This window comes from Rhodamnia argentea, chromosome 2 (genome assembly GCF_020921035.1).
Source record: "Rhodamnia argentea isolate NSW1041297 chromosome 2, ASM2092103v1, whole genome shotgun sequence".
In the NCBI taxonomy this organism is placed as follows: domain Eukaryota; kingdom Viridiplantae; phylum Streptophyta; class Magnoliopsida; order Myrtales; family Myrtaceae; genus Rhodamnia; species Rhodamnia argentea.
In genome coordinates this window covers 19,655,669-19,671,210 of record NC_063151.1, presented here as the reverse complement: position 1 = coordinate 19,671,210, position 15,542 = coordinate 19,655,669, and the positions used below count along the sequence as shown (strand labels likewise).

The 15,542-nt window shown below is 39.6% G+C and overlaps 1 protein-coding gene and 1 long non-coding RNA gene across 4 annotated transcripts; one reads left to right on the top strand and one right to left on the bottom strand.

The window, feature by feature from the left end:
• The first annotated feature begins 2,905 nt into the window (after window positions 1-2,905).
• LOC115739505 (amino acid permease 6) lies at window positions 2,906-7,523 on the top strand. Of its 3 annotated transcripts, none has more exons than XM_048275271.1 (8): window positions 2,906-3,158; window positions 3,516-3,639; window positions 3,794-4,027; window positions 4,408-4,501; window positions 4,601-4,815; window positions 4,957-5,102; window positions 6,383-6,610; window positions 6,902-7,523. In XM_048275271.1, the coding sequence occupies exons 2-8, from the start codon at window positions 3,525-3,527 to the stop codon at window positions 7,322-7,324; spliced, it is 1,455 nt and encodes a 484-aa protein (XP_048131228.1). In that variant the 5' UTR covers window positions 2,906-3,158; window positions 3,516-3,524; the 3' UTR covers window positions 7,325-7,523. The 3 variants fall into 3 exon arrangements, with proteins under 3 accessions (XP_048131228.1, XP_030528490.1, XP_030528488.1); XM_030672630.2 differs by having other exon boundaries at window positions 2,906-3,183; XM_030672628.2 differs by lacking the exon at window positions 2,906-3,158 and having other exon boundaries at window positions 3,510-3,639.
• LOC125313939 lies at window positions 4,043-12,905 on the bottom strand. Its single transcript, XR_007197654.1, has 3 exons — window positions 12,893-12,905; window positions 7,872-7,875; window positions 4,043-4,333 (listed from the first exon to the last, which is right to left on the bottom strand). It is a non-coding gene; the product is annotated as an uncharacterized LOC125313939 (long non-coding RNA).
• Between the last annotated feature and the right edge of the window lie 2,637 nt (window positions 12,906-15,542).

Here is a 15,542-nt window from a genome sequence, read left to right as displayed (position 1 = left end):
TTATACAATATAGAAATAAGAATTCTTCTCATTGCTCGCTCCTCTCTCGTGTCCCTGTCGCCGTCCGTTGGCCGCAGATCGCCTATCGCCCGTCAAAGCTCGACAACCGTAGAAATTTTATGATGCTATCGGGGAATAGAAATTTTGTGTCTTTGTCAAACGCATTTTCTGCCAAAAAACTCGTGCAGGAAATCAAAATAGAAAAATCCATTTCTTGTCAGAAATAGCTCCGGAAAACGGAATGATCATCATTCACACACTAAGTGTCCACTAATCACAAAAGGTGGATGTTAAATGATGGAATTAACAATACGAATCACATAATGCATTGAAGTGAATTAAACTATCCGCATTGAAGTGAATTAAACTATCCGCATTGATCAACTAAGTCTAATATAGCGCCACAATAATGAATAGATCAATTTTTGGATGAATATTGATGGAGTTATATATGTATACATACATGTAACACGAGTTTAATTAGGTATTTTCACTTTCATGTTATGTTCAATTAAACATTCGAACAATCCTTTTTCTTTTCGTCACGTGATAATGCAAATTATCATCACTTTGCCGGTGTCGTAGAATGCCGATGGAAGAACGCGTTTTGCCCAAACAAATATATGTTATTATTGTAATCTTAGCACTCCGGGAGTTATTCATTTCGAGACTACTCTTCGAGTTGCCACTCGAGTTTTCACATTTAGCATTTCATTTTTCTAGAGATTCGTGTTATTACCTGTTTCTGCCATTTCATATATTTAGGCGACATACAACGGAGACTATATAAAAAAGTTACAGGCCCGGCCAATGCTTTATGCTTATGCTCTATTTATTGCGCTAAAAATGAATGATTTGAATAATCTTTCCTTAAAAATAATCACATGTATCACTTATAAAGATGAATGAATAGAAAATATTTTCATTAAATCAAAAATAAAAAAAATCATTAACTAATTATCTCAAGCAATATGAATGATCACTATTAGAAGATTATTTTTCAAATCATTCATTTTTGCGATACAAATGGGGTCTTGAAGGGTTATTTGCCTTAGCGATAGTGAATACTGTCATAATTGAAAAAATTGCCTCGAGAATTTGGTACAGATTTTAAACTGAAATTTGTTTGAATCCCTTCTCCGATTGATAACTACGTCAACACTCAACAGAGACCGTGATCTACTAGAGAATCGAAGCGGTACTCAGCAAAACGACAGCGCTCGTGTCGTCTTCCAGCGAATACATATTGCAGGAATTGCCAAAAAGAATCGTTGAGTCGATGATTGCTTTTCTTTTTTTGGGGGGGAGTAGTCCGAAGTTAGGTCCGCATCGTTTCCATCGGCAACAAGTGTTCATAAAGACTTGGACATTATTCCTTGGAATAATATTGCACCTCGCATGTTGCCACGGCTGCCATTTTAATTTAATTTAGTAATATAGCTCCTCCATTATTGAAAAAATAACACAAATGGTTTTTGAATTTTGACCTAATATGTAATGTGATCCTTGGACTTTAACCCAATATATAATATTATCCATGAACTTTTAATTTGTTCAATGTGGTCCATAAACTACAAGAAAATATACAAAGTCGCTCTTAAACTTGAATTGATGGAAGGACTACATTGAACATCTTACTATAATTCAGAAACTAATTTGAACATGTTTCAAAAGTTCAGGAATATAATATTGTCCATGAACTTTCAATTTGTTCAATGTGGTCCCTAAACTATAAGAAAATATACAAAGTCGCCATTAAACTTGAATTGATAGAAGAACTACATTGAACATCTTACTATAATTCGAAAACTAATTTGAACATGTTTCAAAAGTTCATGAATTGTTTTGATCAAATCAAAAGTTTAGGGATCACATCATGTATTGGACTAAGGTTCAGAAATCACATTGCACGTTAGATCAAAGTTTAAAAATTATTTGTGTCATTATTTCTATATTATTTGCCTGCTTTCTTTCATATTAAAATAAATTGTTTCTTCTCTTGTTCCCCCGCGATCAAGATACAACAGACCACTGCCCCAACAATAATTGCTACAAGACATATTTGTGTGGTACGTAATTTCAGAAAGCAAATTCGGTGGTTGTGACAGATTGCAAAGAAAGTTACAGAATAAAAAAGTTTGTTTGTCTGACTCCCCTGACATGACTTTCCCGGATTGCCATTGAAATAGCTAGGTTGACCTAAGACGAAACCCAAGTGACGAATGCCCACTAATGCTTTGCTAATGCAAGATAAGTCCATCCATGCAAGAACGTCTTTATTTTAAAAAAAAATCAAAATTTAGATTAAAAATAATTAGTTGTACCGCTCATGCAACTAAATGAATTCATTATCCACAAAAATGGTTGTATACATTATTATCGTCAATGAAAATATTTTTCAACTAATTTTTCTAATAGATATAAACAAATTATTTTTCAAAAAATATTTTTCAAAGCTCGAATTTTTCGTGAAATAAACGCACCTTAAATAGTAATTAGGGAAAAATACGGCCAATCTAGATATTCATTTCTCGATTTAGATGGCATTTTCGCGTCAGATGTTGCAAGATGTGTTATCGTACTAGCTATTTTGTACGAACAAGCATTTAAGGAAAGTGAAAAAGGGCATTCTCTTTGAAAGGACGGACTATCGAATCATGATACCGCATTGCATTCCACTCGTAAAATAATTGGTAAATCTCAATTGTCTATTTCTATCAATTAAGGAACCACCACACATCTAAAAGTACAAGATATACACACAGTAGCATGCTCATTAAGAATGACATCTGTGACATTGGACTCTCCTACCGAAAAAAAAGGATTTGAGTCCCAAAAATCAATCTCTATCCTCATTAATTCATCCCCATAAATGCTCTCTTCCACAGACCATACACTTGCAATCCCAAGTCCCATCTCCCCCCATAGGGAAGGTCAGTAAGTTTCCCCCCCAACATTGAGCGCACGAGAGAGAGAGTTTCTGATTCCTCCAAGGGCCAGACGGCAACTTCAAATAGGTTTTGATGGAGGATGGAGCAAGCCCGCGTATGAAGCACGGACTAATGGTTTAACAATCGGCACCATCAAAAGTGGAAGGAGAGAAAGAGAAAGAGAGAGGAGGAGACGACCCAAATTCAATTCAGAGTCCAACCTTCCAAGTTTGTCAACTCTATACCCTCTCGGGTCTCTTGCTGTTGTTTTGGTATATATTCTTATTTCTGGCGGCCTAATCATCTCATTCCCTTCGTTTTCTTTTCCCCTTTGGGTAGAGTAAGGTCAGAAACATTTTAGAATTGATTAAGTTCCCCTGAAAAGCCGCTTACCCCTTGCCAAAAGAAGCCCCTTTTTTCACACGAACACTTAGTTTTTCCTGTAATATTATATGTATGTGTGTGTTTTGCTTAGGCGCTATTAATCTTTTGAGTGCAGTGTCCCGGTCGTCAGAAGCCCACTGTTAAGTTCTCACAGAGAGAGAGAGAGAGAGAGAGAGAGAGAGAGAGAGAGAGGAGATGGAGAGAGAGGAGATGGAGAGAGAGACGATGCCAAAGAGCAGCTTTCGGGTGGAGCAAGATCCTGAAGCTTTTCGAAGCGGTGGCGTTCGGAAGAACCTGGACGATGATGGCAGAGCCAAGCGAACCGGTACGATCTGAATCATCAAGAATTTACGTCGTTTGTCGTTCTTGCATTTTAAATTGGTCCGCCGTTCTCTGATCCTGACGGTCTTAACATTGTTCTTCTTGCATGCGATCAATTTCTTTTGTTGGGTCTTTTCTTTTCTTTTTTTTGCGCGAAGGTACGGTGGTCACGGCGAGCTCGCATATAATAACGGCGGTGATCGGGTCCGGAGTGCTGTCGTTGGCGTGGGCCATCGCGCAGCTGGGGTGGGTGGCGGGGCCGGCGGTCCTCATGGCCTTCTCCTTCATCACCTACTTCACCTCCACCCTCCTCGCCGACTCGTACCGGTCGCCGGACCCCGTCACCGGGAAGAGGAACTACACTTACATGGACGTCGTGAGAGCCCACTTAGGTAAAAACGGAAACCCATTCTTTCCATCTCCTCCTCCTCCTCCTCCTCTTCCTCCTTGTTTTTCATGATTAGATTTGACAAATGGCAATGCATTGTCAGAAAAAGAAGACGGGATGAACGTGTTTGACTGAGGATTTCCCCAAGAGGTCGGGTCAATTGCATGCATCATTTTGTGCTTTTCCCCAAGAGAAACCCCACTTCCCCATGAGATCGAGATCCTCCCATATTGAATTCGCTTCCTTAATTACTTAAACGGGGTTTCATTAAATTCGCCAATCTAACGAACGAACGAACGAACGACATGCCCTTTATTTATTTATTTATTTATTTCCTTATTATTCATTAGCTTTTTTTCAAATATATATATTTTTAAATTCTAGGAGGTAGAAAGGTTCAGCTATGTGGGTTGGCTCAATATGGGAACCTCGTCGGCGTCACAATTGGCTACACCATCACCGCATCTATCAGCATGGTGTAAGTATATGATGGGGGCGTGATTTATTGTTTTTATACCAAAGCTTTTTCTTTTTTTCCGGTTATTTTATTTTTCTTAATGTGTGAGGAATTTAACAGGGCGGTGAAGAGGTCGAACTGCTTCCACAGAAACGGGCACCACGCGAAGTGCCTAACATCGAACTATCCCTTCATGACCATATTCGCGTGCATCCAGATCGTCCTCAGCCAAATCCCGAACTTCCACAAGCTCTCTTGGCTCTCCATTGTCGCCGCCGTCATGTCCTTCGCTTACTCCTCCATCGGCGTCGGGCTCTCCATCGCCAAAGTCACAGGTGAGGAGGATCTCTTTCCCTTCCCGTGTTCGAGAAAAACAATCACCGGACCGGAAGAGAATCTGTGACGTTAGATTGATTAGTAGAATGAGCTTCGGATATCGCATGAGACCAGGCGCAATTTTTTTTAATGGTGTTAAGGTGGGGGAGATCACGTGCGGACGACCCTGACGGGGACGACGGTGGGAGTGGACGTGTCGGGATCGGACAAGGTGTGGAGAGTCTTCCAAGCCGTCGGCAACATCGCTTTCGCCTACGCTTACTCCACCATCCTCGTCGAGATCCAGGTAAACATCAAACCTTAATCTGTCAACCGCACCCTTTCTTTGTTTTGGCAATTTCGGCTTTCGTTCTACGTTTAGCATCTCATGCTTCAAGGGTTTTCATCAAGTGTGTGTATACATGTAATAATACGCTTGGAGTCGCGAGAGAAAACAAAAGAAAAGGCAAGAATTATTATCGTTTATAAAGTGATGTGCAATAGGAAAGACATAAAGCCAAACCGGACGGTGGGAACTATCGGCATCAATCAAGCCCATAGCCACATGAAGTGCCTTGCCTTTCGGTAGCTGTCCTCGACAGGTGCAAGGCAAAAAAGATGGTTATAATTGTTCTCCCTCCCTAGTCCCTAACCCTAATCAAGTTCCGTAGGTCAAGAAAAGATTGATATGATAATGGCGTGATCGAATGTTTGCCGTGAGCAATTAACCTTCGACATCATTGAACACACTTGCAATTAGTCAGTTTATCGGTACAATCTGCATCAGAAAAATCGATTTTTCAGGTGTCGTTTCGGATGGAAGGAGGGAGAGTTAGGACCCCGTTTTAGTCTCCGAATTCTCATGTCGTTGAACATAATTCGTTTTTTTAAATTCAAAATTCTAGCAAGTGGGTTCGCTACCGAGGTTTAGGGGATGAATGCGGTGGTCTTGGTCTCTGTGGGCCAAAAAGAGGCTTCCCTTTTTAGGGGTTGAAATTACTATACGATAACGTAGAAAAAGATTCCTATGGACCATGAAATGAACGGACCGCGTCTCTTTCTTTTCCTAAACTATTTGGGCCACCGAACGTGCGTAGGAATGATGTGAAATCCCATCTTGAAATCTTCGTGTCCTTGCTTCTTCTGCACATGATGGTCGCGACCTACGTGGTCACATGCAGTTGGAAATTGTCACGCTCTACGTGACATCACAGAGGACGAGGCAATGACCTAATTCCGCCGATGTCTTCCGATGAAGACTTTTCCGGGCATCGAAATTATTGGCAGGTCGGATCGAGAGAGGTTCTTAATCATTTGTCCTGATGATCTCACATGCTCGATATTTTATTCCTAAGGTGCTCATCGGAGACCTGGCTAGCTCGTCGAAGATGCCCGTAGAAAAATGAAGGATCGGTTTTTCTTCGATGCAACACGGCCTTCGTTACTAAACAAATGGATTTAGGGCAGTTGCGTTAGATACGCGATGGATGCATGTGTCGTGTACGCCCATTTTTGAATTCGAGACGTTATTTGGTGCTTGAGTAAGGTTCGATTTGTATGACATTTTGAGTCTTGAAATCTCTGCAGGACACATTGAAATCAATCCCGCCGGAGAATGAAGTCATGAAAAGGGCTTCGCTAGTCGGCATCATGACTACAACTTTGTTCTATGTGCTCTGCGGCTGCATTGGTTACGCGGCCTTCGGAAACGCTGCACCGGGGAATTTCCTCACCGGCTTCGGATTCTATGAGCCGTTCTGGCTCATCGACTTCGCTAATGTCTGCATCGCAGTCCATTTGATCGGTGCTTACCAGGTAAACCATCTTATTAAACTTGCAATATCACACAGTTTTACGTTTATTTTGTAGTTGGAGTAATGGCTCTGCCGATCCTTGAACTTTTTACTACATGTTCGATCTATTCCTGACTTTTTTAAAATTGGTGCAAGGCGATCCTTCTATTAAAGGGACAACAAAAATGACTGATGTGACACTTGACGGGATTAACCGGCCATTAAGGATTTAAGTTGGTATCTGAATTTGTTGACCGAACTGTCCTGGATGTTACCCGAATACCGGTCTTTACAAATGAACGTTAGCGTGCAGGTCTTTTGTCAGCCCCTCTTCGGATTCGTCGAGAACTGGTGCTCCAAGCGCTGGCCTAACAACACTGTCATAACGAGGGAAATTCCGGTCGACATCCCCGGCTCCGGCGTCTACCACATCAATCTCTTCAGGCTTGTATGGAGGACCGCGTACGTCATCGTCACCACGGTCATAGCCATGATATTCCCATTCTTCAACGACTTCCTGGGGCTGATCGGAGCCGCCTCGTTCTGGCCGCTGACCGTCTACTTCCCGGTGGAGATGTACATAGCGCGGTCGAAGATGCACAAGTTCTCCTTCACGTGGACGTGGCTGAAGATACTGAGCTGGGCTTGCCTGGTCGTGTCGCTCGTCGCGGCTGCCGGTTCAGTCCAGGGACTGATCCAAGATCTCAAGACCTACAAGCCCTTCAAGACACAGTAAGAGTAGCACAAAGCCCTAATGCCCCATTACCTAGTTGGAAGCAAAATATTGTTGTGAAAAGCTCTTCGACCGGGCAAATGGTTCAAATGAGTGTAAGCTGGTGCAACATAAGTTGCTGAGAATAAACATTTTCCATATAAGGACTGGGAAGATAGCTCATGCTAGCGAGGTTAATTTACTTGCTAAGTATTTTTGGAAACGTTATAACTTGCTAGATGACGATTGCAGTGCCCAAATTTTTAATCCTAGTAGCTAGGTAATATTTTGCAAGGCCAAGGATCATATCTAAATTTCATGTCGAATTGGTTTCAGCCCAGCGTGTCTTCATGATTTTTGTTGCGGTATTTCAAGTGGTTATACTGGACATTTCGAGGTTAATTATGTATAGGACGCCGGACAGTCGCAGCAGGAGTCCAACAACTGATGTCGATCAGTCGTCAATTCGTGCATTTGAAATCCTAAAACCCGATGCAATCGTCCATGTTAGTCCCTTCATCGAAAGAAAATTGACGTGCCTAGCAAAATAATACTATATACCAGCAGACACTTCGCTTGTGCGCAGTAAAATTCTACTACATACGTATAGCGAACGCTAAAATTAAGTTCTGTTCGTGGGCCTTCGCTACCAACGCTGTCGAACAACAAAAACAAACTAGCCCATGAGATTCGTTGAGCGACATGGGACTTGCCAGAACAATAATATCTTACTCGTGTGAAAAAATACCTCATTTGAGATTTGTCCGAAGACCAAGAAGAAATTAAAAAAATGAACTGTGAAACATAGAGAACAAGGTCACTACATTCCAAAGAGAAATCGAATACGAAGACCCTAAACAACAACTCGATTATAGTAAGACCATTTAGGAGTTGAAGTGTAAATTTTATAAAAAATTGTCCAGAAAATTGTAAACTTATTGTACAACAATCAATTCATTCCCAAATCTAAGTATTGCCAATTTAGTCATAAATTTTTTTGACAACTTGCCAATTTAATCATAAACCTTTTGACAATTTGTCAATTAAGTTCTAAGCCTATTATCTATTTGCCAATAAAATTGGTTTGTAATTGCCGACGTAAACAATTTTGACATTTTTTTTCTTCTTTTCTTCTTTTTCTTTTTCCTTTAGCCAACCATCGCCGAGCCTCTTTGATGGCCGACAAAGGTCGCCAGCCTAAGGGAAGGGTCGCCCTCATCTAAGGCCAACGACCTCGCCAGCTATCACGAAGCCCGAAATGGCTGGTGGAGGGAAAGAAATAAAGAAAAAGAAAAAAAAATAAAAAATCGTTAAATTAAAAAAAAATGCATAAATTGTCAATGTCCATTACGTCAGTAATTTCTAGTCAAAATTGGCTGCAAGAAATAAATTAGGAAATCGTTAAATCATCAAACTATTTAGGGTTAAATTGATACAATTAAAATGGTGAAAACTAAATTGTTTGGTTTGTAACTCCAAAGAGCATATCCACGATTAATTGTTTGGTTTCTAACTAAAGCAAGAGTACATTAAAATTCACCTGAAGAATCATTGTAAAAATCAAATCGATCTCAAGCGCATTTATACCTTGGCAGATTGCAACCCTTAGGCCTCCATTTGAACTTCTGATAATCCTTATCACGCCTCCCATTGAGGACGCAATGGAATTGCTCGTCGATCAACGAGCACGAGCCCGGCTTGTAAAGTGGGTACGATTCGTCCTGCACCCGCCGTTCGTCGAAGAAACAGCACTTCTTCAATGAATCGATCCAATCACTCAACCCCTGCTTCGCCGACACCCCAGAAACAGTGGCATTGCTGTGTTTCTTCAACAGCGAGGCCATGTAGTTCGGCTTCATTTGCTTATCAGCGACAACATCCAGACGATTTTCTGCAGGTTTTATAGCAAGTAATCGACAAGCTTTTCTTGTTTTGAAGGTTTCTGGACGCTCCACATTCTCTTGTCGTAGCCGTTACTCGCCTGCCTCCACAGTTCGAGATCTCAGTTTACACCCAGTATGGACACTGGCGACCTTCTCGGTGGTCTCTAAGCACGTCCTCGCACCAAGCCCGACGTCTAGCAGCTTCCCCAAGTCTCGGCCACACTTGATACTCACCGCTGCCGGAAAAGCGGCTGGGCATGGTGAAGAGACGGCTGGGCACGGAAGAGTGGCGGTGATCGTGGGAAAAATCCGATTTTCATCGTGTGTTGCTCTCTTGAGCGTGCAATTTTTGCTACTGTGGATAAAAGAAATTGGGAAATGATGCGCCGTCAGCTTTTCATCCTGTGAGGTGATTTCTTCACCTTTGGCTCTTCCCCTCGAATAATATGAGTAAATTCTGTTTCTAAAGATAAGATTAACCTTTTCCAACATGTGATATGCATTGCACCCTTACTTAAGGGTGCCGTGAGGCTCGCAATGCTCAAAGAAATTTTATTCGAGTCTATCCTACTCCTTTTTTCAGAATAATTTTATCCAATTTATATTCTTTCTGTGTCCCGAACATCTACCAAATACGGGATAAGATAAAATATATTATATCATGAGTTTTATCCGGATAGTCAAACACAATCTTAGAGGTGGACTATTCGTTTATCTCACATCTTGAGTTTTACCCGCGAAATAAAAGTATGAGGCTGGTAAATCTGTCATTGTCACCCTACCATATTGTGAATGGCAAGGAAATCACGAGATATGTTGCGGTTAGGCAACTCGGCACAAGTAATTAAAAAGTTCAGTCACGATGTGAATCGAACTCATGAGTTTCATGCATCGCTTAGAGCATCGTATTCGCGTGCCGCTCCCCCAGAGTCGTCCTAGTGCTTGGGATTCTGTGTGTGTTTTTGTTTTTTGTTTTTTTGTTTTTTTTTTGGTTTGCGTTGCTTGGAGCTTGGTAAATTAACTTTTAATGTGATACACTCCGGATAGTGGAAATGCTAATCGATACAACCGTTTTTTCCTTAGAAGTGGCAATACCGGGAATGTAAGATCAATAGAAATTAAATATCACCTCAAATCTTCAAACATAAAGTAGCACTAATATATGGAAAACAAAGGTAACAAAAAAAATCAATACATATTACAATAATGGCCCCGCTAGTGTGTGACAGTATAATTATGGAATGCGAGGTATAAGATCAAAAGTGGGTCCCGTCATTATTGCTAATTATTTTTTTGTCATTCATAACACTTGCGATTGAGATTACACCGTTATACTGTTATACTACCAGCTTCTCAAATCACTTATAATAACTAAGTATGAGAGGGTGGTGGGGTGAAGATTTAGGAGACAATGACCGGCACAAATGGCCTTGAGCTAAGCCGAGTGCGAGCATGCGGTAGGTTGGCTGTCGGTGGCTTAGAGCACCACCTTACTTTCATTAGTTCAAGCAAAACCTGGATTACAAGATATTTGGGCCTTCGAACAAATAAGGTTCCAAAGAACCGAAGGAGGATTAGCAGCCCAATTACAAGGGAGATTTTTTCTCGAGTCTTGACAATACAATCCGCCACTTGATTTGCTTCTCTTTCACAATGGGATGTTTGAAATTGCTTAAAGCCGCCCAATAAATGACTGCATTTGGTGATAAGCGGGGCCAACTCTAACGAGCACAGCTCGTGATCTCTAGATACACTTGTTATTCTTTGACAGCCTGACTTCAAAGTGAGAGATAGATCAAATCGCTCTTCAAAAAAACGAAGTGCGTTTCAATCTGCTCAGCGAAACCTGCCCGGACTTCCTTCTCAAAAACACCTACCACTGTCCCAGCTTCGTCTCCGCATAGTCAGGCGACACTTCCCGCGGTCCGTCCGTATATTAGAGACCCATCCACGTTGATCTTCAGCCAAACGCTTCTAGGGGGCTTCCAGATCTCGGGTTAAGAGTTGTTCGCTGTTTAATCGAATCGTCAAAAGAGTAGAACTGACATTGGGGAGAGAACATGGAGAAAGGTCACGTAAATTAATGGAGTGGGATCGCGCTTGAGTCCTCCTGTTCTACCTCCTACTGAGTTGATGGACTAGGCTACAAAAAGCTGGGGCATTGATGGATGGGACGGGATGGGCACAGTGAGGCACGTTTCCAATGCCTTCGATATTTCAATTTTTTCATTTATTTTCCCTTTCAATATCCTTCCTTTCCGATAATACTCAAACACAAGATAACGCTAATAAGACGAAAATCTCAAATTAGTATATATAATAAATTTATCTTAAATTAATTTTTTTAACCAACCATAAATTGATATATATCCGTAACAAGGTTATCCTCAATTTGTTTCCGTTAAATTTGACCGTGAAATTACCAAATTGAACAACACGTGGCAATTAACCGGTGTACCGATTTACTCCATCTGTCACGGGTGTTTCGATCTGAAATTTTTCGTGGTATTAATCTAATTTGTCGAGAGTCAACGGAAGATAAGTTTGTCGCTAGTGTACCCAATTGAGATTTTTTATGGTCAGAAAATTAATGTATTATAAGTGTACTAATCTAAGATTTTTTGTGGTATTAACCTAAAAATGATATCGCCTATCATTTCCCAGTTACGATGTCTTCCATTTTAATATAAGTGAATTAGCACTAAATAAGATCTTATCTCATGGATAAGTATTTGAATACACACGTTTTCCCAACGTTTGTTGTTGATCATCATTCTCGTGAATTTAGTTTTTTTGGTATTTATTGGACTTTATTATGAACTAATAAGTATCTATAGAGTTTGTGAAATTATGCACATGTTTGGGCCCAAATATGCTAGAAAGCAAAATGGTCCATTGGAGTTGTGAAGCGGAATCAAACGATCGAACAATAAATAGACAGAACAAGAAAATAAATCAAACATCGGATGTACGTAGTTCGGTCGTAGAGACCTACATCAACGGGGAGAACAACGAATTCCACTGTAGATCAAGCGATATACGGAGATTACAAACCACACTCGAGTCACTCAAACACTCTTAATATTTTTCAAGTCCCAATTACATTGAAGAACGCATACGGTGTTTAGTCGTCAATTCATAACGAAATAATCTCTCAATCTCGCAAAGGAATTAACACAAATCTAACCTCAAGATTTAATCGGTTTCGACACTTGAATTCTTGATGTAATTCCACGAATAAAACCAACGAATGTAAACCCTCTCAAGCACTCGACGACGAGACGGCGCTTCAAGCTATATATTTACGGCCGCGGCGTTCCTTACTTTATATACGTAAAGCAAGACCCACAATAAAACAATTCCTTGAATTATTTTGTCACCGCCAAAGAACCGAATACTTGTCCAATTCAAGTCCATGTTGGACTTTCACCATTAGTATTCACCATTAGTCCAAAGATTGCAGGAGTTCAAATATAATTCTGCGTATCTTTATTTGCATTAAGACAGATCATTAACCCATGCAGATATATGTAGCCAAGTCCACGATGAAGCCGAATCTGATTTGAAAACTAATATCTTTTAGTTTCCTTCGCTAACTTCAAACAGCAAAGTATATCCAGTATATAAATACCAATGAATATCTAATAGGACTTGCATCCTTATCTTGATACCAACACGGAGACAACTTCTTTCTATGACTTGGATTAACACCGAACAAGAATTTGTGCTTTCAACGGTAAACGTCCACATATCTCAGAAAATTGCACGGATTTTGTCCACGAGATTCAAATTCGAGACATATTTTAACATGAATTATCTCAACGAAAAGAAAAGGAAATAAAATAAAAAGAGAGGGTTTAAAACTTGGGAATGTCAAAGCTTCGTACAAATAGCAAAGTGACAGTGCAGGGAAAAGGTCTTCTTTTAGATTTTTAGACTGCCGGGACTCTGGTTTGTCCGCACCATTTTCAAAACCCTTGCTTTTACGATTTTCAATTTCGCTATTTCTTTCTGGTAACAATAATAACCCTTCAAAATTGTTCTCCTGACGAGGTTCCTTTCTGCCACTCTAAAGTATTTCTAGCATAAAAATCAAAGTTCCTCAACTAAAATCCGTGGAGGTATCCGCATTCTCATTTTGACTCTTATTTCCTCTCTCAAAGTTTCTCCACTTCTTCTTTTATGTGTTATTGGCATCTGTTTCTCTGATTTTTTATTTTAAAAAATAAATAATTTTTTATTTTAAAAAAGTAAATAGTATTTTTTATAATAAAAATTATTTTTTAAGAAATTTAAAAAATTTTAAAATAAAGTTTTAGAAACTTTTCGGCCGTTGACAAGAATTTTTCATAGATGATTTCAAAAGTATAAATTTGCAACCAAACGAATTTCCCTAATTGGAAATCAACTTCTGGAGCGGAAGTAAAAAAATCAACTTCCGGTCAGAAGTTAATTTCCGAAGCAGAAGTGTTGCCATACCCGCCCTTAGATTATGTCTTGTAAGAGTTTTCCAATTCTATGCCTGAGTTTGATGTACTAATCCAAATTTTTTTTTTTTTGTACCCGTGAAAAAGACAAGAAAATTTGTGTAAAAAGTCCTAAATCTATTGTTGTTTTGCAAATCGAGTCATAATTTTTAATTTTTGCCAATTGAATTATAACATTTTCACGTTTTGCCAATTGAGCTCACTTGGCTAATTTTGATTAGAAATCGTTGATGTGGACGGCAAATGTCGTACCCAATGCAGCCGATGCTAACGTTTGGATAATTTTTAACAATATATTAATTTTTTCGAAATTTTTTATTAGTGTTTCCTTTTCCTGACCAGCAGAGGTCATCATGCTCAAGCGAGGGCTGCCCTCGCCGGCCTCGGGTGAGGGACGACACTAAATTTCAAATGTTTATTGGTTATTTAAAATAAAAACTAGACCTGCAGGAACTGGTTCACCTAGAGTAACCAAGCTTATCGTTCTAGTCTCCGCTGCTATTAGGACGACACTAGGTAATAGACAGTAGACATGCCAAGGACTCAAAAGAGTATCAAAAAGTGGATACCCAATTTGAAAATCATCTGTTTATAATAGCATAAATACATGGGTATCAATTGCAAATGAGAATAGGGGAATTACAAAGAAGAAAAATAAAACTAACTAGTAGTTTTGGTGGAGTTGAGAGAATTTTGGTGGAGAAACTAAATAATACTAATAAAATAAGCTAAGTTTTAGATAAGTCATAATTCTACTGGAAAAAAAAAAATTGAGAACTGACTGCAAATTTAAGAGAAATGAATGTTGAAAGAAAGAGTAACCACATCAATCAACTGTGAAATAACAAATCGACCACATTTAGATACATCTTCTGTGATTTAGATTTGATGCTTGTGGTGATTGTAATACTCTACAGATGCTTATTCGTCCATTAATCTTGGTCGTGCCATGTTTTCTAATTTCAGATCTCTAACTTATAGGAAGTACGTGCACTGTCATAGAAAAGGACTTCCAACTTAAGACTTATGTTGTAATAATGGTGCTTCTATTTGTGAAATAGGAAGGAATGATAAGCAATTCTTTCCCAATTCATAAATATTTCGCTTGGAAACATAGACAACAAAATCACCGTATTTCAAAGCGAAATTGAATGTGAAGATATTCATCAACAAATTGAGTGTAGCGCATTGATTTAGGAGTTGAAAGTGTGAATGTTATTGATCCAAATCAAATGTAGCTAGCAGTGGCTCACTGCTAGTGAGGACACTTTCCATGTCGTATCTAATTTGTAGTGTCGTCATGATTAACGATGAATACTTACTACTTACCGTGACAAGTATAGTAAGCATTTTAAAACTTCATCGTTATTGCACTTGAGTCCTAAAATTTTTATTTTGTGCATTTAAGTCCTAAAACTTGTCACTGCCTTGTACGCCAATATTTTCGTTAGCTCCGTTAGCTTTTAGTGAAAATGGAAAGTCTAAGGAGATTGAGGAGAGAGAGAGAGAGAGATAGAGTAATTTTTCTTCCACGGTGCCATTAATAAGCCAACGAAACTTGTGAAAATCGTCCAAGTTTAGCCTAGATGGACCTGGGCCAGGGCGCTGGATTCCTAGACCCGTCCTTGATGGACCGGGGCCCGGCTATCAAGGGCTCGAGAATGAGCCTTATTTCAAAGGGGGTAGTTTTGTCGATTCCATTTCTGACTCAGGAACAGTGACTGCATTTAACCAACAAATCCATGCTAAAATGAACAATTAAGTTTAAGTTAATCAATAAAAACACTTATTGCTCGTGGCCCAAATGAGCCTTGTCCCATCAGGTATTTCGTAGAGCTATGAAGAAAAGTTGAAAAAGAAAGCAAAAACTAT